Source organism: Rhinoderma darwinii, chromosome 7, assembly GCF_050947455.1.
Source record: "Rhinoderma darwinii isolate aRhiDar2 chromosome 7, aRhiDar2.hap1, whole genome shotgun sequence".
NCBI classification, from domain to species: domain Eukaryota; kingdom Metazoa; phylum Chordata; class Amphibia; order Anura; family Rhinodermatidae; genus Rhinoderma; species Rhinoderma darwinii.
The window spans coordinates 66,730,056-66,751,610 of NC_134693.1; the positions used below are offsets into that span (position 1 = coordinate 66,730,056).

Below are 21,555 nucleotides of genomic sequence, written 5' to 3' on the forward strand. Positions count from 1 at the left end.
AAATAAACGATTATCAAAACTTGTTATCTTTTCTTCAACTGCACAATGTCTGAACAACATCCGTGATGTCAGCGGCTCGTAGTACGGACGTCACAGGTATTCAAAGTTCTAACGGACTTGATTTCATTTGATGGGCTCAGTTAAAACAACTTTACTTCTTTCTAACATCCAACAGTAATGTTCATGTTCTCATAGAAGCCATGGACATCGGTTCACACTGCGCTAGTTATCAAACAGCAGTAATTTAGCTTGAAATGTTTGTTTTTTTTAAACTAAGAAAAAAACACCAACCAATTAAATCCGATATTGACTTTATGAACTTGTGGCCTTTGAGTTGCTCATTATATAGTTGTTCACAATAATTGAAAAGCATGACACATCAAAAGCAGCGATAATTGTCACCCAATAGGAAATATTAACATTAAATTTGTCCTGCTTTAGAAGTGCCCAATGTCATCTTTTCCTAATTTAGCAGGAAGGCATTAAAAAAGACTGCAGGCATTCAGAAGATGTAAGAAGGAGCTTAATCAGACAAGTCCCATATTGAGTATCAGATAGCATAAGGGGCGCACTAAAAAATCACTGTGTCTAGACTGTCTGGCACCTGACTTCACGTATTTACCAGTGACCAGAGGCCAAACGCTAAATCGCTCTCTATGTGCACACACCTCTCTTTACTCCCTTATCCTGAACATCTTTAAGTCATTATGTTGTGGTTCGGCATGCCTTAGAAATTAGTCCACAGACCAGCTTGAAGTTCTGAAGCCTGCCAAACAATAAAGTACGGAGAGCAAAAGGGTTCAGCTGGCAGGGATGCTTTTAGAGAGTCAGCCTTTAAGATCAAAGCCTGACTGAAAACAGAAGGCTAGAGCGAAACATGTGGACAACCAAGTCAAACCTTCACCATGCTAAGTAGAAAATATTAAAACGTTCACATGACATCACTTAGACGCCAAATTACCAGAATAACGGCATGAGCATATGGTAGGCATTTGCATGTATTTAACCCCTTAATACCGAAGGTATTTTAAACCTTAACAACCAAGCAATTTTTTTTTAGTTTTTCCATCGTCGCATTCAAAGAGCTACAACTTTTTTATTTTTCCATCGACATAGCTGTATAAGGACAAGTTAGATTTTTTTAATAGCACCATTTTGGGTAACTTTTTTGGTGGGGTAATAGGAAAAAAAACTGAACTTTCGCCACTCTTTTTTGTGTCTTAAATTTACACTGTTTACCGTGTGGTATGAATAACATAATAACTTTATTCAGCAGGTTGTTACGAATGCGGTGATACCAAATTTCTATAATTTTTTTATGTTTTACAATTTATGCATTTTTTTTTTAAATTCGCTTTATTTCACATATTTTCATGACAAGGTACAAGAAATAATATTCTTGTTCATAATCAGGCAAACATAGCCTTATAACCTTTAGAAAGTGTCAGTTGCATCAGGAGTATCATGTACATAGATAATCAAGCATGCATGGATCATGAAATCAGAACAGTCAGCAAAAGGACATTATGTGTACTAACTGAATATCAAAACATCAGAATGTACAGTCTGCGGTACAGGACCAAAAGGGTTTGGAGACACTTGACACAGAGAGCTCGGAGCAGTGATCCAACACAAAATCATCTACATGGCAACTAGACATAAAATCAGGCAACATCCCTTGACTAGGAAGTTGGATTCAAAGTATCAGCCGGGACACGCCATGCAGCCCAAATTTTGTCGGACATCCCCATTTATGGAAAATGACTTTCTCAAAGGGCAGCATGTTGTTAATCAGGGCTATCCATTGGGATGTCTCAGGGGCAGCAGGAGCCATCCATCTCATTGGCCTTACGCGCCATGAATAAGGCTTCCCTTAGGAATATCCGCTGATGGGGAGACCATACTCCTTCATCCTCAAGTAATCCCAGCAAACAGGGTTTAGGGTCCAACATAATGGGAGCTATTGAAAAGGAATTGATAATATGGACAACCGCAGCCCAGAACCTATGCACCTGGGGGCACTCCCAGATAAGGTGCCAAAAATCAGCATCATCAGCCGCACATCTATGGAATTGGGAGGATGGGAGGCGTCCCGCTCTATGTAGACGTACTGGTGTTAAAGAGGCTCTGTCACCAGATTTTGCAACCCCTATCTGCTATTGCAGCAGATCGGCGCTGCAATGTAGATTACAGTAACGTTTTTATTTTTAAAAAACGAGCATTTTTGGCCAAGTTATGACCATTTTCGTATTTATGCAAATGAGGCTTGCAAAAGTACAACTGGGCGTGTTGAAAAGTAAAAGTACAACTGGGCGTGTATTATGTGCGTACATCGGGGCGTTTTTACTACTTTTACTAGCTGGGCTTTCTGATGAGAAGTATCATCCACTTCTCTTCACAACGCCCAGCTTCTGGCAGTGCAGATCTGTGACGTCACTCACAGGTCCTGCATCGTGTCGGCACCAGAGGCTACAGATGATTCTGCAGCAGCATCAGCATTTGCAGGTAAGTAGCTACATGGACTTACCTGCAAACGCCGATGCTGCTGCAGAATCATCTGTAGCCTCTGGTGCCGACACGATGCAGGACCTGTGAGTGACGTCACAGATCTGCACTGCCAGAAGCTGGGCGTTCTGAAGAGAAGTGGATGATACTTCTCATCAGAAAGCCCAGCTAGTAAAAGTAGTAAACACGCCCAGATGTAACACACATAATACACGCCCAGTTGTACTTTTACTTTTCAACACGCCCAGTTGTACTTTTGCAAGCCTCATTTGCATAAATACGAAAATGGTCATAACTTGGCCAAAAATGCTCGTTTTTTAAAAATAAAAACGTTACTGTAATCTACATTGCAGCGCCGATCTGCTGCAATAGCAGATAGGGGTTGCAAAATCTGGTGACAGAGCCTCTTTAAGATGGGTGATATATAGCTAGGAGAGACAGTTTGTGGCTGCAGGGGATACTAACAGGTGAGAACCCAGCGCCTCTTCTGTCAGGGATGGGATGTGTTGTATCCAGCATAATTTGGCTGGAGGAGGGCGATTGTCATGGAATCTAGTAAGTAGCTCCTTATAAATTTGGTATGTGCTAGCTATAGGTGAGAGTGAAGTGAAGTTGAAAATGAGGGTTGAGGTACCTACGGGACAGTCAGAATAATTAGGGAATTGAGCTTGTAGGGCGTGCCTCATCTGAAGGCCTGATTCGGGATAGAGTATTAATTTTGCAATTGAACAAAGAACATCCAAACATGATCAGTAATTAAATCTCCCAAACATGAAACCCCCCTATCCCTCCAAAACCTACCTCCCTGAAACTCCCTCAACTCTTGCAAAAAAGAGGGTTGTCCCACAGCAACCATGAAGACTTAGGGCCAGAGATGTCTTAGTCTCCGCACCTGTCTAGCGATTGCATGTAATGGAGTAAGGTCTTCCCGTTGAGTAATACAGTTAATGCCTTCAAGGTAAGCTTGCAGACGCCCCTCCCCAAACGATTCTGCAGCAAAATTTCAGCTCCTATATCCAAGGAGGGGGCTATCCAGGACCAAAGAGACCTGTAGCGTCCACAGCCGCGTACCGTCGGAATTACTCACCCCCCCTACGGCCGCAGCCATGGATCTGTGAGCGCTGGCCCGCATCTCCTCCCTAGGAAACGCCAGGGCTCACTTCCGCTCCGTTCTGCTGTGTCTCGCAGGGTGCCCGTGCACGCTCATGCCCGGCCTTAAAGGGCCAGCGCGCACATGAAAATAATAATTTGCCCATGATCACCCTGGACTATAAGAAGGGCCCTGCCCCTTTACTCCTTGCCTGAGCGTTGTTGTGTTTACCCGTGTTAGTCTTGCAAATGGCCCATTAGTGTTATCCTGTTCCTATACCTGCTCCCTGTATCCTGCTGTGTTACAACACTCCTGGTGTCTGCTGCCAAGGTCTCATCTGAGCCTAGCTGTCGCTACGGTCTGTACTACAGCTACCCTTGTGCTTGGACTATATAAACATTGACTTGGTACACTGTTTGGCTAGCTGCTATCTCGGTACGGCCCAGTGGGTACACATACCCACAGATCGTGACAGAACCGAAGCTGGGCAACCAGGTAGTACAGATGGAAGTGTGGAAGGGCGAAAACCCCCTCTTCCTTAGTATGTTTGAGTGTGACAAATCTCAATTTGATTCTGGACGAGTGCCAAATGAAGGGGATCGAGATACTGTCAAGGGACTTAAAAAACTTTTGGGTGGTGGGGCACCATAAATGTTGTAGGTTATATAGGAGCTCAGGTAAGATGATTATTTTTCACTGGATAAATACCAATGGGAATTTTTGGGTTAGAGCCTAACCTTTAATGTGAGATTTAGGTTAGGCTCTAACCCAAAAATTCCCATTGGTATTTATCCAGTGAAACACATATATTACACGTATATTTACTATTGCACAGTGAATAATAAGATGATTATTTTGATTAAATTTACTCTACCCACCACGGAGATAGGGAGGGGGCGCCAACTGTCTATCTTGTGACTAACCCACCCCAGTAAGGGTGCAACATTACGTTGGTGGAACTCCGCGACGGAGGGCGTTATATCAATTCCTAAATATCTACAGCTATTTGAGGGAACGAGTGGTAAGCCTCCTCGGATCAGCGTCAATAGGGTAAAAGGCCGACTTATCTCAATTGATGAGCAGGCCCGAATAAGAGCGAAACTCATCAATCAGCTGGGTCGTGGCCCATAGGGATTGGTCCAAATCACCAAGAAACAGGATGAGGTTGTCCGCATAATGAGTGAGTCGGGATTCAACCCCATTTCTAGTCAGACCTTTAATATCAGGGGAGGCTCGGAGCTGAATGGCAAGCTCCTCTATAGCTATAGCAAATAAAGTGGGGGATAGGGGACACCCCTGCCTAGTTCACCTTCCCAAGCAAAAGGAAGGAGAAAGGTGGCGTTGGTGAGAATCCTGGCCTCCGGGAATACATATAGCAAGCAAGCGAACCCATTCAATAAATTGAGGCCCATAGCCAAAGGCCTCCAGACATCCCCATAGGAACCTCCATTCAAAGGAATCAAAGGTCTTGGCCGCGTCAAGGGAAACGAATACTCTGTCACCCATCACATCAAGTTTTACAAAAGTATGCATGAGAATTCTGCGCAAGTTAATGGATGTAGCATATCTCTTATAAATATTTAGTGGGAGGCCGTCTGTTCCTGGGTCCTTTAGGATCTCCCCCTCTGTTATAAGTGCCTCCAGCAGAGCCACTTGCACCTCGTCTAGCCTGAGAAAAACAACACCATCAAGACAGGCACGTATATTTCAGAGTCATATTTTTGTACAACCTGGAGGCGTAAAGGGAGGAATAAAACTCATGGAAACATCGAGCAATAGACAAAACCGAACGATGGACCTCATCGCCATCACCCCGTATGGAGATAACAGCAGGAGGTCCTCCCTGGTCCCTAGTAAGAAATGCAAGCAACTTAGCTGATTGATTACCCAACTCAAAACCCCTCTGTTTCTGAAAGAAGCAACTATGTTTTGCCTTAACAGCCAAAAGTTGAGAGTAAGATCTCTGTAGGGAACGCCAGGATAACAGATTAGGGTCTGTGGGGTCTGAGATGTATGTCTCCTCAGCACTACGCACCGCCTCACACAGGTCTTTCTCCGCAGCATTAGTGTATATCTTAATAAATGATACAGAAGATTTAAGGCATCCTCTCAGGTATGCCTTGGCCACATCCCAGGTAGAGGGGGAGACTGGTAAGCCATGGTTGGATGCAAAAAAGGTGGACAGCTGGTTAGGAATCCTATCCGGCTCAGGAAACTACGAGAGCCAGAAAGGATGTATACTCCATGGTGGGGGCGAGATAGGAGGAGCCACATGTAGAGCCAGCAATTCGGGGGAATGGTCAGAGATACCTCGGGGCAGCGAGAGCGAATTGTGTGTGCGAGAATAGCAAGTATAACTTGTGGTGGTGGGATTCAGAGAGCGCCAGGCATCAACCCAGCCGGTCCTCTCAATCCACCGGCTCAAGGCAGTGGGGCCCTGAGGGGTACTACTTGGGCATGCCCGATGCAGCGATGAAGCCGGCCAGAGTACACCTCACTGCACGGTGCGTGCCCAAGTAGTACAAGGCAATGGCGAATCAGAGAAAGTTATATCAGCCAGGGGATGTCAATCAAACATGGAAAGGTGGGTCTGGAGGCAGGACTATGTGACTCTTCAGGATAGTGGCACCGCCCCATGACCCTTTAATTAGTAATTAGAATATAGTGTGTGCTGTTTTAAAAGTTGATTTTATAGATTTTGCTGCATCTGAAAAAAACATACATTTCTAAATATTGTCAGGTCATGTATTACCGCTTGGTGGCGGTTCAAGGGGTTAAAACTACCAGACAGGTTCCCATTAAATATACAACGAATTGAAAAAATTCCATCTGCCCTGCAATTTTGTTATAAATATATCCTATATAATTACAGTACCAGAACCAAGCTCATACATACAGTGCATTTGGAAAGTCTTCAGACCCTTTCACTCTTTTCACATTTTGTTATGTTGCGGCTTTGTGCTAAAATAACAAAAAATTCACGTTTTCCCCCATCATTCTGCCCTCAATACACCATAATGACAAAGTGAAGACAGAATTTTAGAAATTTTTGCAAATTTATTAAAAATGAAAAAACTCAAATTTTCTGCCCTGCAATTTTGTTATTATAAATATATCCTATATAATTACAGCTACGGAATCAAGCTCATACATATATACGGCACGAGAGTCAACCTCAATACATATAAACAGCACCAGAACTAATCTCCGTACATAATACAACACCAGAACCAACCTCAGTACCTATATACAACACCATAACAAAGCTCAGTACATATGTACAGCACCAGAACCAAGCTCAGAACGTATATAGAGCACCAGAACCAACCTCCACACATATATACAGCACTAGAACCAAGCTCTGACATATATACAGTACCAGAACAAAGCTCAATACATATATGCAATACCGTAACCAAGCTCAGTACATAAATACAGCTCCAGAACCAAGCTCAGTACATAAATACAGCTCCAGAACCAAGCTCAGTACATATATACAGTACCAGAGGAAATACAGCTCAATTTAGTGCAACCCCCGCCGTATAGGTTTGTACGGCGTAAAACTACAGCTCCCAGCATGGCCCGAACAATGGTAAGGATATGCTGGGAGATGCTGTTTCACCAGAAAAAAAAAATCATATCATAATTGTAACATCTATGGCCACGGTCTGTCGTTCTAACTTACCCCTCGACGACCGTGGCCATGGACGTCCTGCTGCTGTGCTGCGTCGTCCCCCTGTGAGGTGCCGGCACTCACTTCCGGGTATCAAGCCTGTCTCCCAGAGGGTGCGCGCGCGCTCGTGCCCGCTCTAAAAGGGCCAGCGCGCGCACCTGAGAACTATCATCATCATCAACTCATGAATTCCTGGACTATAAGAGTGTAACCGCCCTTCTTATCCTCGCCTGAGCATTGCTGTGGTTTCCCTTAGTCTGTCCTGCAAATGGTCTCCTAAGTGTCTTCCAGCTTCCCAGTGTTCCCCATACCTGTATCCTGTTTCCCGTGCTATCTGTACCATCCTGGTCTACTGCCGTGCTGAGCTGTTGTCGTGTTTTGCTGCATCTCCACGCCTGTTCTACTGCACCACACCTGACGTCTACCTGCTGCCTGGTCCCATCCGAGCCTGCCTTGCTGCTGTCTACATTGCCTCAGGTACCCTTTTCTGGACTATAGACTCTGTACCATACCTGTTTGGCCAGCTGCCATCCCGCTACGCGGTACGGCCCAGTGGGTCCACACCCAGCCTCGTGACAATAATCAAACCACCCATCATCTCACTACAGATCATACTGTGACTACATTATTGATTAGAGGCAGAATATACATTTACATTAAGTGACTCATCGGTGACGTCTCAGATTCTAGTTCTTTTTCTCTTTTCTTCTCTGGTCCAGACCTCTATGATGACTTCTCCCGGCCACAGCCCATTTCTGCAGTTTGCCGCTCAGATGTCTTCAGCTTCTCACTTTTAAAACATTTTTGCACCTATAAAACGAAGATAAAATTCTCAACATCCTTAAATATAATAGTGCCATACGATGAGAGAGGCCCGTGCCACCTGGCCCTTAAATGTTAGAGACTGGGCGGCGCGAGCCCCATAACGGCTGCTAATGGCGCCACCGGGCATGGGGGGCCCCGTGTCGGCGGGCGGCACGGGCCCCCTCATGCCGCAGGTCCCGTAGCAGCCGCTACATAGCTGCTACAGCAGTAGTTACGCCACTGCCTGCAATATATAAGTATTGCAGGGTATTATAACAACGATCCAATAGTTGGATCTTCAAGTTCCTAGTGGGACAAAAAAAAAAAACTGTTTAAAAAAGTTAAAAAAATAAAAAAACGTTGTACAAAAATAAAAAAGTCAAAGTTCCAAGAAATAAAATTAAAAAAAATGGACCCTTTTTTCCCTTATAAAGTCCTTTATTATTAGAAAAAAATAAAATAAACTATACAAAATTGGTATTGCTGCGTCCTTAACTGCCTGAACTATAAAAATATAATGTTATTTATCCCACACGTTAAACGGCGTAAAATTTTTATAAAAAATCAATACCAGAATCGCTTTTTAGTCACTTCTGCTCCCCAAAAATTTAATAAATAGGGATCAAAATGTCGCATGTAACTAAAAATGGTACTAATAAAAACGACAGTTTGTTTTGCAAGAAACAAGCCCTCACACAGCTCCCTTGATGGAAAAATAAAAAGTTATGACTCTTAGAATATGGCGACACAAAAAAGAAATAATTTTTTTAAAACCATAATTTTATCGTGCAAACACAGTAAAACATAAAAAAACCGATATAGATATGGTATCGCCGTAATCGCATCGACCCGCACAATAAATGAAATATGTATTTTACAGTGCACGGTGAACGCCGTAAAAAAAAAAAAGAATAAAAAAAACAATAGAAGTTTTCACGGCCTATTTCCACTAAATTCAGCAAAAAACCTGTGGGGGATCAAAATGCTCACTGTACCCCTAGATAAATTATTTTAGGGCTGTAGTTTCCAAAATGGAGGTCACTTTTGGGGGGTTTCCACTGTTTTGGTCCCTCAGGGGCTTTGCAAATGCGACATGGCACCCAAAAACCAATCCAGCAAACTTGAGCTCCTAAAGCCAAATGACGCTCCTTCTGTTCTGAGCCCTGCCTTCCATCCAAACAGCCGTTTATTGCCACATATGGGGTATTGCCGTAATCAGGAGAAATTGCTTTTCAAATGTTGGCTTGCTTTTTCTTCTTTATTCCTTGTAAAAATTAATTTCTAAGTTTTATTGGAAAAAAAACCTGGACATGGTGCTTAAAGTATATTCTAATAAAAAGGAGGCCCCAAAATCCAGAAGGTCATTTGCTTCTAAGGACTGTGCTTCAGTCCACTAGCACACTGGGGGACACATGTGGGATATTTCTAAAAACTGCAGAATCTGGGCAATAAACATTGAGTTGCGTTTCTCTGGTAAAACCTTCAGTTTTACAGAAAAAAATGGATTTAAATGGATTTTTTTTTTAAATTAAATATAGAAAATTAAATTTATACATTTCACCTACACCTTGCTTTATTTCCTGTGAAACACCTAAAAGGTTAAGAAACTTTCGGAATGGTTTTGAAAACTTTGAGGTGTGCAGTTTTTAAAATTGGGTGAGTTATGGGGGTTTCTAATATAGAAGGCCCTTAAAGACACTTCAGAACTGAAACCTAAAAAAAATAGGTTTTGGAAATTCTCTTGCAAATGTGAGAAATTGCTGCTCAAGTTCTTAAGCCTAGACATATTGGAAATGTTAATTTGTAACTATTTTGGGTGGTATTACTATCTGTTTTACAAGCAGATACATTAAAATTTAGAAAAATTTAATTTTTTGCAAATTTTCTCAAAATTTGGATGTTTTTCACAAGTAAATACTGAATTTATCGACCAAATTTTTCCAATAACTAAGTACAATATGTCACGAGAAAACAATCTCAGAATCGCTTGGATAGGTAAAAGCATTTCAAAGTTATTACCACATAAAATAACACGTCAGATTTGAAAAAAATTGGCTGCATCCACAAGGTCAAAACAGGCTGTGTCCTGAAGGGGTTAATAAAACCAATCAGTAATTCAAAGGTGTCATATACACAAGCATGTAGTCTATTAATGGAATACCAGAGGTTGTTACTGTGCTGATCAACCATGAAAATTATCTTAATCACTAGAGATATTAAAAACATTACTGATACTGTACAAGTTACGGATCAAAAGTTGCTTGAAGGATTGCTGGATAAAATTCAGCATGCTCTGCCAAAAAAATAAATTCTGATGGAGTAGATACAAGCAGATGACACAATGGGAGTATATCCTGATGCCATTGCTGAATTGGACAAATATAAATTCAAACTTAATCTAAGTGGACTCTGCAGATTGAAAAGAAAGGAGCTGTGTATTTAAATATTGTTTTATTAATTAGAATAACTGCACTTTCATCAAATTTTGATACATCATAGAAACATACCAACAGTTTGGATCGGAGGGAGTCCGAGAGCCGAGACCTCCACTGTTGCTGAAACGAAGGTGCAGAAACGCTCAGCTGAGCGCCCTGCACCTTTGGCAATGATCGGCGCTCCCTGTCAAACTGAAGATGGCTTATATAGACATTCTATGTGAGCCGTCTTCAGCCTCATGATGAGTGCTGATCACAGCCGAAGGTGCAGGGTGCTCAGCTGAGCGCTTCTAAACCTTCTTTTCAGCAACACTGGGGTCTCAGCTCCCGGACCACCATCGATCCAAACTTTTGATATGTCTCTATGACATATCAAAAGTTTGATGAAGGTGTAGTTCCTATTTAAAGTATATGGATGATAAATAATATGTTTGGTCTTCTTTATTTAAATGTTGTAGCGATTTATTTATTTGTAAAACCTTCTCTGGGTTGGCAGTATTGGAGACCCACTTCATTCCTGTACTTCCTGTAGTCAGTACAGCACGGTATGTGCGCTTTATGGTAGATGAAACAAATGGGTCAATTGATAGAGAAATCGCATAGATTGTTACAGTTTCCAGGAGGTGATGTAGTACAGCCCCTCCCCCAGAAACCAGGGGAGATGCATATAGAGCCTTATCACTGTGTGTATAGTGTTGCTATCCTGACTGATCGATAATAGAGTAGTCATTATCTCACCCTCTAATGATAATGAGATGATTCTCCTCATCCTGTGCCTGCATATACAGCAAAGCGGACAAGTGAGCTACAGAGAACAAGGGATATCAGCTTGCGGAGACCGCTCAAGTAGCCAGTGTAAAAACTTATATTTCAAGATTTTTGTTATGTGGATAGTCACTTCAAAAATACACCAAAAATCTTTCATAAAATATGCGCATAATAAAAACCGGATTTAAATATGTCACTTTCTAATGATAAATGTAATTTATATATAATAACTATATTGTAATAGACAGCAGTATCTGAGTAGGTTCTAAATTGCATGTAGATTTGCTGATATCTCTTTATGCATTTTCGATATTTATGAATGGAATATAATAAGTTAATCTTCACGTTATATAGAGTTGCACTTTGTTAAGCTTGAAAAGGGCTAATAAATTTACCAGAGGTGGACAGACGGCAGAGAGCTCCTGTGCATGAACAGTAGATGGTCCCCTTGCTCTCTAATAGCTCATCATAGAGCACCCTCAATATGTTTCTTTAACAATCCACCAGTAATTGTGAGCTATGGACTGTAAGAAGCTGCCTATAATGTGGCAGAGGGCCCCCTTACCTGCTGTAAGATGCACAAGTTGCACCAATGGTACGTCCACCCCCGGCATTAGCCATTGAGGTCATTTGCACCAGTGAATAAGGGTCCTTTTACACTGACCAATATCGGCAGTAAAAACGAGCGCCGATCAACAAGACAGCTCGTTGATCGGCACTTATTTGCTCCTTTCACAAGGAAGTATGATCAGTAATGTATGAGGACAAGCACTTGTTACTCCAATTGCTCATCCCCATACATTTCTATCATGTCGGCAGCACGTCACACAGTGAGCTATGCGGTCAACAACGTATCGAGCAAATTTTGCCAGTAACATAAATTCCAATGTGTCACGAGAAAACAATCTCAGAATCACTTGGATAGGTAAAAGCATTTCTAAGTTATTACCACATAAAGTGAAATATGTCAGATTTGAAAAAGGAGGCTCTGTCAGGAAGGTCAAAAGTGGCCAAAGCGGGAAGGGGTTAATGACCATATTAGACCCTATTGATGTAACATTTTCTATCCCTGTGCTCCTCAAACTACAATACCCGTCTCACTGGGGAGGCACCCTCGGAGTCAGTTTTGATAGAAGTGATTATATGCGGAACAGGCCTGTCTATGGTTGCACTAATCTTATTTAGCGACATAAAGGACTCCATTTGTGCTTATGTCATGTTCTACTGAATTTATGTGAATCCAGCCTTAGTTCAATCCTATTCTATGAACCGCATGAATTAGATATAAAATCTATATTATACATATCTATTTTGTAAGCCTTTACCTTCTTGATTATTCCATTGACCCTTTAAATGACCACAAAGACAAAGATTATAGCAGTATGCAGACTACTTTGCTATTATTGATGATAGCACAAAAATTGTAGAAGACAATTTACCTGGGGTATGCAGTCTGTATATGCGAACATGGATTTACATCGATCCTCTATACTTATATGATAAAGTATACACATAACAATTTGCTTGTAGTTTTCATTTTCTGAAACATAGAAAGGTAATTGGTGCTTTAGAACGTACATTATCAATATGTGAGAATGACAAGTGTAAGAAAATAAGCACCCGCTGAATCTGCTAATACTGTCTGACTATTGTGCTCTTCCTCACAAATGCAAAATTGATGGTAGTTAGGCTTCGTTCACATCTGCGTCGGGACTCGGTTCATGGGTTCTGTCAGAGCTTTCCGTCAGGGGAACCCATGAACGGAATCCAAACTGAAACACACGGAAACCATAGGATTCTGTTTGCATCACTATTGATTTCAATGGTGATGGGTCCGGTGCAAATGGTTTCCGTTTGTCACCGTTGAGTAAGGGTTCTGTTGTTTTGACGGAATGAATAGTGCAGTCGACTACGGTATTGATTTAGTCAAAACAACGGAACCCTTACACAACGGTGACAAACGGAAACCATTTGCACTGGATCTGTCACCATTGAAATCAATGGTGATGCAAACAGAAACCTGTGGTTTCCATTTGTTTCAGTCTGGATTCCGTTCATGGGTTCCCCTGACGGGAAGGTCCGACGGAACCCATGAACAAAGTCCTGACGCAGATGTGAACGCAGCTTTACTAGTATTACAAAGTCTATTAAACTAACAAACCCCATGATGTTATCAATGCAATTACAAATATAATAAGTAGTAGAAACGTGATCGTAATATGTTTTTCACCAGTTTTGAGAGACTGGAGATAGAATCAATAAAAGAGCTATTGGAAGCATCTGGTCAGCTCGGGCTCCAGTGCGGAACTCCTCAACCTAATTGGGGAAGTAGAACGAGGCAGCATAAATTTTACTATCTGTAATAACTGCAAGCAATGCCGTTAAACTCTGTAGCTCAGTTTCCCAGAGGGACATGTGCTTCTCATTTGGTCTTTTGCCCCTTTTGACCTTTGTATTTTCCCCCACTGATCAGGTATTGAAGACTACAAATGCTGGATAAAGCTCAGACAAAACAGGATAAAATATTGAGGCTACATAATTATGACATCCCTTAAAACTGGTTCAAATACGCAGTTCCTGTATACCATAGACAATTGCAATTTCTAAATATTTGTTTTGCTGTTGAACAGATGCAATGCGATCAATGAATCCAGCACTTTATTTTGTATCAAGTCTGATTGACTTTTGGGTGATATCATCTAAAACAATACAAACAATTTTAAAATATTAGCGCTCAAATTAATTTGAGATTTCAAATACATTTTTCTTCACCTAAAACTTAACAATTAGCAAATAGTTAAAATACAAACAACAGAATAACATGTTGGCCTTTCCTTATTATTTAGCTGCCAATAAAGCGATCATTGATTTCAATACTTTAACCCCTTAATGCGTATTCACCTGCATGCACGTCACAGGAAGGATTCCCTTTCCGAATTAGGACATGCATGTACGTGAGGGTGAGTGCCCTGCACAATCACCGCAGTTGGGAGTCGGTCTGCCACTGTAACAGATAAATTAGGTCACAGCTGTTTAACCCCTTTGATGCTGCAGTCAATAGCAACCGCAGCATTTAAGTGGATTGACAGAGGGAGGTAGCTCCCTCTGTCACCAATCTGCGGTTTGCAAACGTGATCGCCGGCCGCTGATGGGTTGCCATGGCAGCCGGGGTCTAACAAAAGGGGCACATCCTAAAAGATTGCCTGTCAGTTTTACACGGACAAGCAGTAATGCTTTGGTATATGGAGTATACCAAAGCACTAGATCAGTGATCAGAAGATCGCAAAGTGACGTCCACAAGTGGGACTAAAACAAATTATTAAATTAAGATCATTAAAAAAAATATAAAAAAAATTGCAGTCAAAATAAGTAGTATTTTTTGTAATATATAAAGAAAATATAAACAAAAATACACAGAAATGGTATCACCACGATCGTCATGCACTAAATAATAAAGTTAACACTTTGTGTAAACCGCATGGTGAACGCCGTTCAAAAGAAAAACAAAAACCTGCAATAAACAATGGCGGACATTTTTTTTATATTAATGATATATCAATACTTAGTATATTTTTAAGTCCGTGTACCCCAAAATGGTACTAATGAAAACTACACCTTGTCCCGCAAAAAGCAAGCCCACATATATTACATTCACGGAAAAATACAAAAGTTCTGTCTCTTGGAATGCGGCGATGCGAAAACAAATACGTTTTATTTAGAGTGTTTTTATTGTGCAAATGAAGTAAAACATAAATAAAAGTTACATATTTGGTATCGCAGAAACAGTTGGCTGCGTACAATGCATAGCGGCCGTGCTGCAGAACTGCAGCTCTGCTCCTATTCACTTGAATTATTCACATCTGCTTCCGGCATGGATGTCCGATGCCCGGAGGCAGCCAGAGCGGCTGATCGGTGCGGGGTCCGGGTGTCAGACCCTCACAAATCACATCCGGGGAGAGGTCATCAGTTGTCTGGTAGTGGATCACCCCTTTAAATACTTGATATCCGCTTCCCCCAAAAAATATAGTGGATTGCGGAGTCCCAGCAGCGGGACTCCATGGTATGAGCACATTTTTGGGGGACCTTATAACAAAAAAAGGGATTGTCCAAAGTGGAAACCATGGAAAACACTTTAAGCATTATCTATTTGGAATATTATTGCTACATTGTGTATTACAGTTTTCTCCCCTACAAAATCACCGGAGGCACCACACGAAATTACACAAACTGCACTTGGGGTTCATCCATATTGCAGTCCGTTTGCCTCCGTGCAAAAGGACCAGTCTATTTTGGCCTTCAGTGCCAAGCATTTTTTTTAATTGACGCATTTGAAAAAAACTTTTCCATTTAAAAACTTTTCTGTTTTATTGCGGGAGGAGTTGTTGCTTATAGTTTCATTTTAATAAAACTGTTTTTTACAGTGGAATGGGGGGAAAAAACAACAATTCCACCATTTTTTTTTGCGTTTTTCTTTACTGGCATTTGAAATTCGTTTTAAACAATAGGTTATCTTTTCTTACAATTGTGGGGGTACCATATATCTATTGTTTGTTTATTACCCAATTAAAAAAAAAATTATTTGTGGGGGGACGGTTTTATTTTGTGAATTTTATTTACATTTTTATTTGTCTATTAAAATACTTCATATTCCAAAGCATTATTGCTTGTCAGTGTAAAATTGACAGGCAAACTATTAGACCATGCCTATGCCTCTGGTGGCTGCCATTGAAATTTGTGCCGATAGAGTACACTGACAGAGGAAGCCCTTCCCTCTATCAAACTCCCTACATGCTACGCTCACTATTGTCCACAGCATCTAAGGGCTTACCTGATCCAATCGATTATGACCACCCTGTTGCACTGTCTGTACTTGCGATAGAGAGTGAGCGAGGTGAGAGAGAGGGAGCCTAGGAATGGCTTCCCATGGGGGCAACAGCGGACCCTTATTCACATCCTAAAAGAAAGTGGTACTTTCTATTAGGACATGAAAAGGCAGCATGGTGACAAGAAGCGGTTAAGTGCCGTAGTAATAGATGCATTTTGTCTTGGTAGGTGAATACAATACATTACTGGTTGTCTAGCTCATAGTATGTTTGCTATGTGTAAAAAAAAAAAAAAAAAATCATGTATTTTCTCTAAAATTGGCCTCTAAATTTCTATGTGATGCAGTCAATTGTGATGCTGTCTCGTTGAGGTCTACGTGATGCTGTCTCGTTGATTGCGCTCCTTTACATGGCCCTCATCAGGCCGTGTAATAGGACTTTAAGAGGGGAAAGCAAATATTGGCTCATACCGGCTGAAGACATTTCTCTGGTGAAAGTGTCTGCTTATACTCCCATTAAAATGCAATTTAAAGTGCATTTCCAGAGATGTGAACAGGAACTCTATTCTTTATTCCAGGCCAGTAGTTGTCACTTTGCCCAGGCCTAATTTTTCACATAGTTTCCATACAAGAGCGTGAAAGAACGATTATTGTTCATCTAATCCAGGACTGGACAAAATTTGTTTGCCAGGACAAATTAGCCCTGGTGACCGGGTTTTACGCGCTGCCATTCATGCTGCCTGCTGGGACTACTGGCAAAGTAGAGAGAAGTTCTGGAAAAAAAAAAAGAGGAGACAGAGCACTATCTTGGATAGTCTTTCGTGAAAGAGGTTAAAGTCAAGGATAGGTAGATGAAAGCTGCTCACCTTATGCTGTTGGGTGAGACATAGCGTACATGTAGTACATGCCAGAGGTGCTGCAAGCACCTGGGGAACCGTTCACTGGATCATTCCAACCGGAGACAACATAAGGAATGCTTCATATAGAAAAGACCACGCTCCTGCGCAACCTCAATAATTGGAATAGACTTCACCGGCAAAAGAAGTAAATGGAATGTATCCCGATTGAGAAATATCGAAGAGATTACTTTTTTTAAAAGCAAATGCATGTGTACGGATGATAACATGTTTCAGGGAATTTGTTCCCCTTCCTCATATCAAATAGAGAAATAGGGAGATCTGTAGACACAATTACTTTGTAATAAAAGTCTTTTGGATATATTAAATTTACTACTTTTGGCGGTGAGGCCTTTGCCAATTATCGCGTTTGCGCAGGAGCCTGGTCTTTTCTCTATGATGTATTCCTTTATACTGGGAAAGTAGGGAAGGCTGCTGTGACTACTGGAGAAGGGAAGAGAGGGGTGGCTGCTGTGATTACTGATAAGGAGAATAGTTAACATATATATTGCTAAAGTATAAACAATAGTGGATGTTATAACCTTATGATGAAAAGAAAAATCTATTTGCTTGGAAAATTTAGCCATGTTTTGGAGAACATTAGGTAGAAAAATGTATGACATGGACACATTTAGTTCAGTCGGTGCCCCTGCACTCATTCAGGGCTGAAAGCTGTGCTAGATATCACTCTAACCAAAGGGACTACATCCTATTAGCTCTACATGGTTAAATAGGGAATGATACAAGGAGCTGTATGCAACAGACAACAATTTCAACCAAAAAGACAACATAAACGTTATACAGTCAGCAAAACTATACCTAAAAGAACTGTGAGCTTGGGGAGAAGTCCAACTTGTACCATCTTGTTTCTCAGGCCCGTGTCAAAGGAGAGGTTTAGAAGAAGTCGCAAAGTTATATTCTGCAAATCTTCATGTTCACATGGCACCATTTTAGATAATTTTTCAATGATATCCATTTCCGCCTAAAAATAAGTATAAAGAAACGGAATATTAAGACCGCAGGGCACGAAAAACTAGAAATATAAATTGCCTGCAAAATATTTTTTTTTAATGAAAATGTACATACATACACACTAGATGGACAAAAGTATTAGGACATACCTCTTAATCATTTAATTCAGGTGTATCATTCAGTCCCATTGCCACAGGAGTATAAAATCAAGCAGCTAGCCATGCAGTCTGCCTTTACAAACATTTGTGAAAGAATGGGTCGTTCTAAAGAGATCAATGAATTTGAGCGTGGTATTGTAATAGGATGCCACCATTGCAACAATTCAGTTCGTGAAATTTCTTCCCTCTTAGATATTCCATGATCTTCTGTGATTGGCATTATTGAAAAGTGGAAGCGTTTAGGAACCACAGCAATTTAGTCATGAAGAGGCACACCACGTAAAGTTACAAAGCGGGGTCGCTGAGTGCTGAGGAGCATAGTGCATAAAAATCGCCGCTATTGTTTCTATGAAAAAAAACTGAAACTTTACGGAACGGAAACAGATGGAAACCACAATTTTTTTTTAAATCCTATCCCGACACAAGTGAAGTTTAGGACAGCACGAAATTAAATGCACTAAATTTGCGTCTACCATTTTACATCTTAAACAAGCAGATGAAGTACGGTACCCTATTGAGTGCAGAAGTTTCGGAGCGTAATAATGGAAAAATGAACAGATATTGTGAGAATAATTCATAGAAACCTTTTTTAGCCTCTTAAAAAAATATGAGGCCAATCCAAAGCCAAATCGTGCAAATTATTTTTTTTTTACCAACTTTTGCTCTATTTTACTATTATCCCCAGTGAATTCAGAAGACACTGAGTTTATAAGGATTAGAAATTATCCCTTTCCTGTTATTGGCTTTTTTAATTACATCTACTATATAGTATGGAACAATTTTAAATCTATCTTTATCTACCACTGTCCCCATAAATGTTCTAATTGGGAGTAGTGCATAAAATGACCCCCAAGGAGATCGAGTTCTATTTGAAGAATAGAAAAATACTTCATGGTACCATTTGCCTAAGAGCTATGAGAGTTCCCTTATACCCCTTTTCTCCCAAAAATATATGTTTGCTTTCGAAGCTTTGAAACTGCGGAGGAGTTGAACCAAATTGATGTGCCCTTCAAAAGAGATGGAAAAATTTAAGGCGTTTAACCTCTTCCCATAGTTTTCGAAAAAGATGAAAAATATGGAATTTTAGAGCATATTTAGATAAGAGATCGAACTTCAAAAGCTGAAATACATTCTGAAATGCAACTTCAGAGACTTGCATTAAAGCTGTATTTACAGCAGAAAATTCCCAACCTACCAATTTCTGGAGTTAAAATGCTAAAAAGTAGGTATATAAGTTGAGTAAATCAAATCCTCCCTCCGCCAATGGCAGACAGAGTTTTTTATATTTAATTCAAACCCTTTTCCCTTTCCAAATTAAGTCACTTTAGGGTGTTGATAGCGGACGCTTGTCACTGAAGCTCCGCACTCCCCTGAGCGCCAGATCGGCTAATATCAACTTTCTATTCTACACTATAACTTCTTGATGGTAAAAGGAAATGCTAAGAAGGGAGGCATTACCACCAGAGCCTCTGCCGCGCTCACCGCTCCGGACCTCGTGGAGCCACCATTACAACTTGCGGCCTCCACTCAGCTGCCCAGTATCCCAGAGTTACACTCCCCACACCTAATGGAGCAGCACCATGCTCCCATCGCTGGCACACCACAGGTCAGAAGCACTAGATCTGTACTGGATTAATTTGGGGAGGACTCCTCCGATGGCTCCTCTATGGAATAGAATATGGCCGCAATGCAGAGGAGTCACACTCGGAGGACGCTCCGAGCACATGCGCTTCACCGATAGCAGAGGGATCCACAAGATATTCAGGTGACAGTTCTCATCACTACACTAGATTATCACGCAAATGCAATTCCATCTATTCCTATCGATTTATTACCTTGGATGACACCGAAGTCTCGTCCCTTGATTTTGTGATGGTTCTCTCTTCTTCTCTTGCATTATGGGATAGGTTAAACCAAACTGTACAACTTTACATCTCCTCATTTAATCGCCTATTTGGCAACTCTGCTTTCCTACCAGGTCTATAGTCAAAGAGTTTTAAATAGTGTATAGAATTTTTTTTGTATCGTATTGGGAACTTTATCGATAGACTAGGAATTAGTTCTCGTGAATTTGATCAAACTATCCATGCTATGCCACTGAATGTTTTCGATACACTCAGATTAGACAATATTCAGACACTCTAAAACCTCTTTCTCAAGATATCTCGGTGTATTCATCCTTTGAAAGTTTATGTTTAAATAAGCCTAATGGCCATAATTTCTTATCTTTGATATATGCTCAACTAGTTACACCAGCAGATAAGCTTACAGACAGACGCCTGTCTCCTGGCCGACGTCTCCCTCCTCGGAGACGTCAGCACATGCGGCCGCTCTGCCTCGTATTGTCTTCTAGGGTGCGTGAGCTCGTGCCCAGCCTTTAAAGGCCAGCACGCACATGCAAATAATGTTTAATTGGCGCCAGTTCATCCTGGACAATAAGAAGGGCCCTTCCCATTCATTCCTTGGCTGAGCATTGTTGTTGTCTACCCATGTTCGCATTTCAAATGGTCCCATAGTTGTATCCAGCTCCCAGTATCCTTTGCGGTGTTTGTTCTCGAGCCTTATCTAGTGTTCGAGTTGTGTTGTGCCATCTGCCATGCCTGCTGTCATACACGTCTGGTGTCATCTGCCACTCCTGGTATCATCCGCCACGTCTGGCGCCACCTGCCACGTCAAGCTCCATCTGTGCCAAAGCCTCTGCTACTGTCTGGACTCTTACAGGTACCCTTGTGCTAAGGACTTTGCATAGAATTTATATGGACTGTGATTTGGCCAGCTGCCACTCTACGGCGGAGTGGCCCAGTGGGTCCACATACCTCTAGATCGTGACAGTACGCTCAGGCCATGAAACCCGCTGGCCAACCTAAGACCGCGTTTCAGGTGATGCAAACGGATACACCTGACGTGCGTGCATACCAGGATCAACTCCTCGTGGCAGTAAACTCTATCATCTCCCGACTGGATCAGACTCCTGCTCCTCCTCTGGATGCTGCTGCCGTTCCACTTCCCATTACTCCTCCTCTCTGTTCCGGATCCACAGTTTCGCTGCCTCTTACCTCGCTATGACTGTGATATTAGAGCCTGTAGAGGTTTCATTAACCAATGTACCAACCATTTTAGACTGCATGCTCATTTCTACCACTCTGAAGAAGCCAAGGTAGCATTCATCATTTCCCTTCTCACCGGCAAGTCCCTGGCATGAGTGTACCCCATCTTGGAACGGGAGGGCCCGGAATATTCGGACCTAGAATTCTTTTTAGAGACTTTTCGTACTGTGTTCAAGGAGCCAAGTCAAACATCCTTTAAAGCGGCCACTCAGCTAACTCTCAAGCAAGGAGGGTCCATGGTTAGGAGTATGATGAGATTTTGTTGTTTCTTTCCTAATCCTAGACAAAAACTTCACTCCGTTCTATCACTTATTACAACCAATGG

At 41.5% G+C, this 21,555-nt stretch overlaps 1 protein-coding gene across 2 annotated transcripts in view; it reads right to left on the reverse strand.

Moving 5' to 3' along the window:
- The window catches only part of KIFAP3 (kinesin associated protein 3), a 131,876-nt gene that overhangs the window by 72,001 nt on the left and 38,320 nt on the right, over positions 1 to 21,555 (reverse strand). For both annotated transcript variants that reach the window (XM_075833497.1, XM_075833496.1), the window contains exons 10-11: positions 17,813 to 17,975; positions 12,715 to 12,815 (exon numbers count right to left, since the gene is read on the reverse strand). In XM_075833497.1, coding sequence (XP_075689612.1) covers positions 12,715 to 12,815; positions 17,813 to 17,975 — 264 coding nt within the window. The remainder of the gene's footprint in view (positions 1 to 12,714; positions 12,816 to 17,812; positions 17,976 to 21,555) is intronic.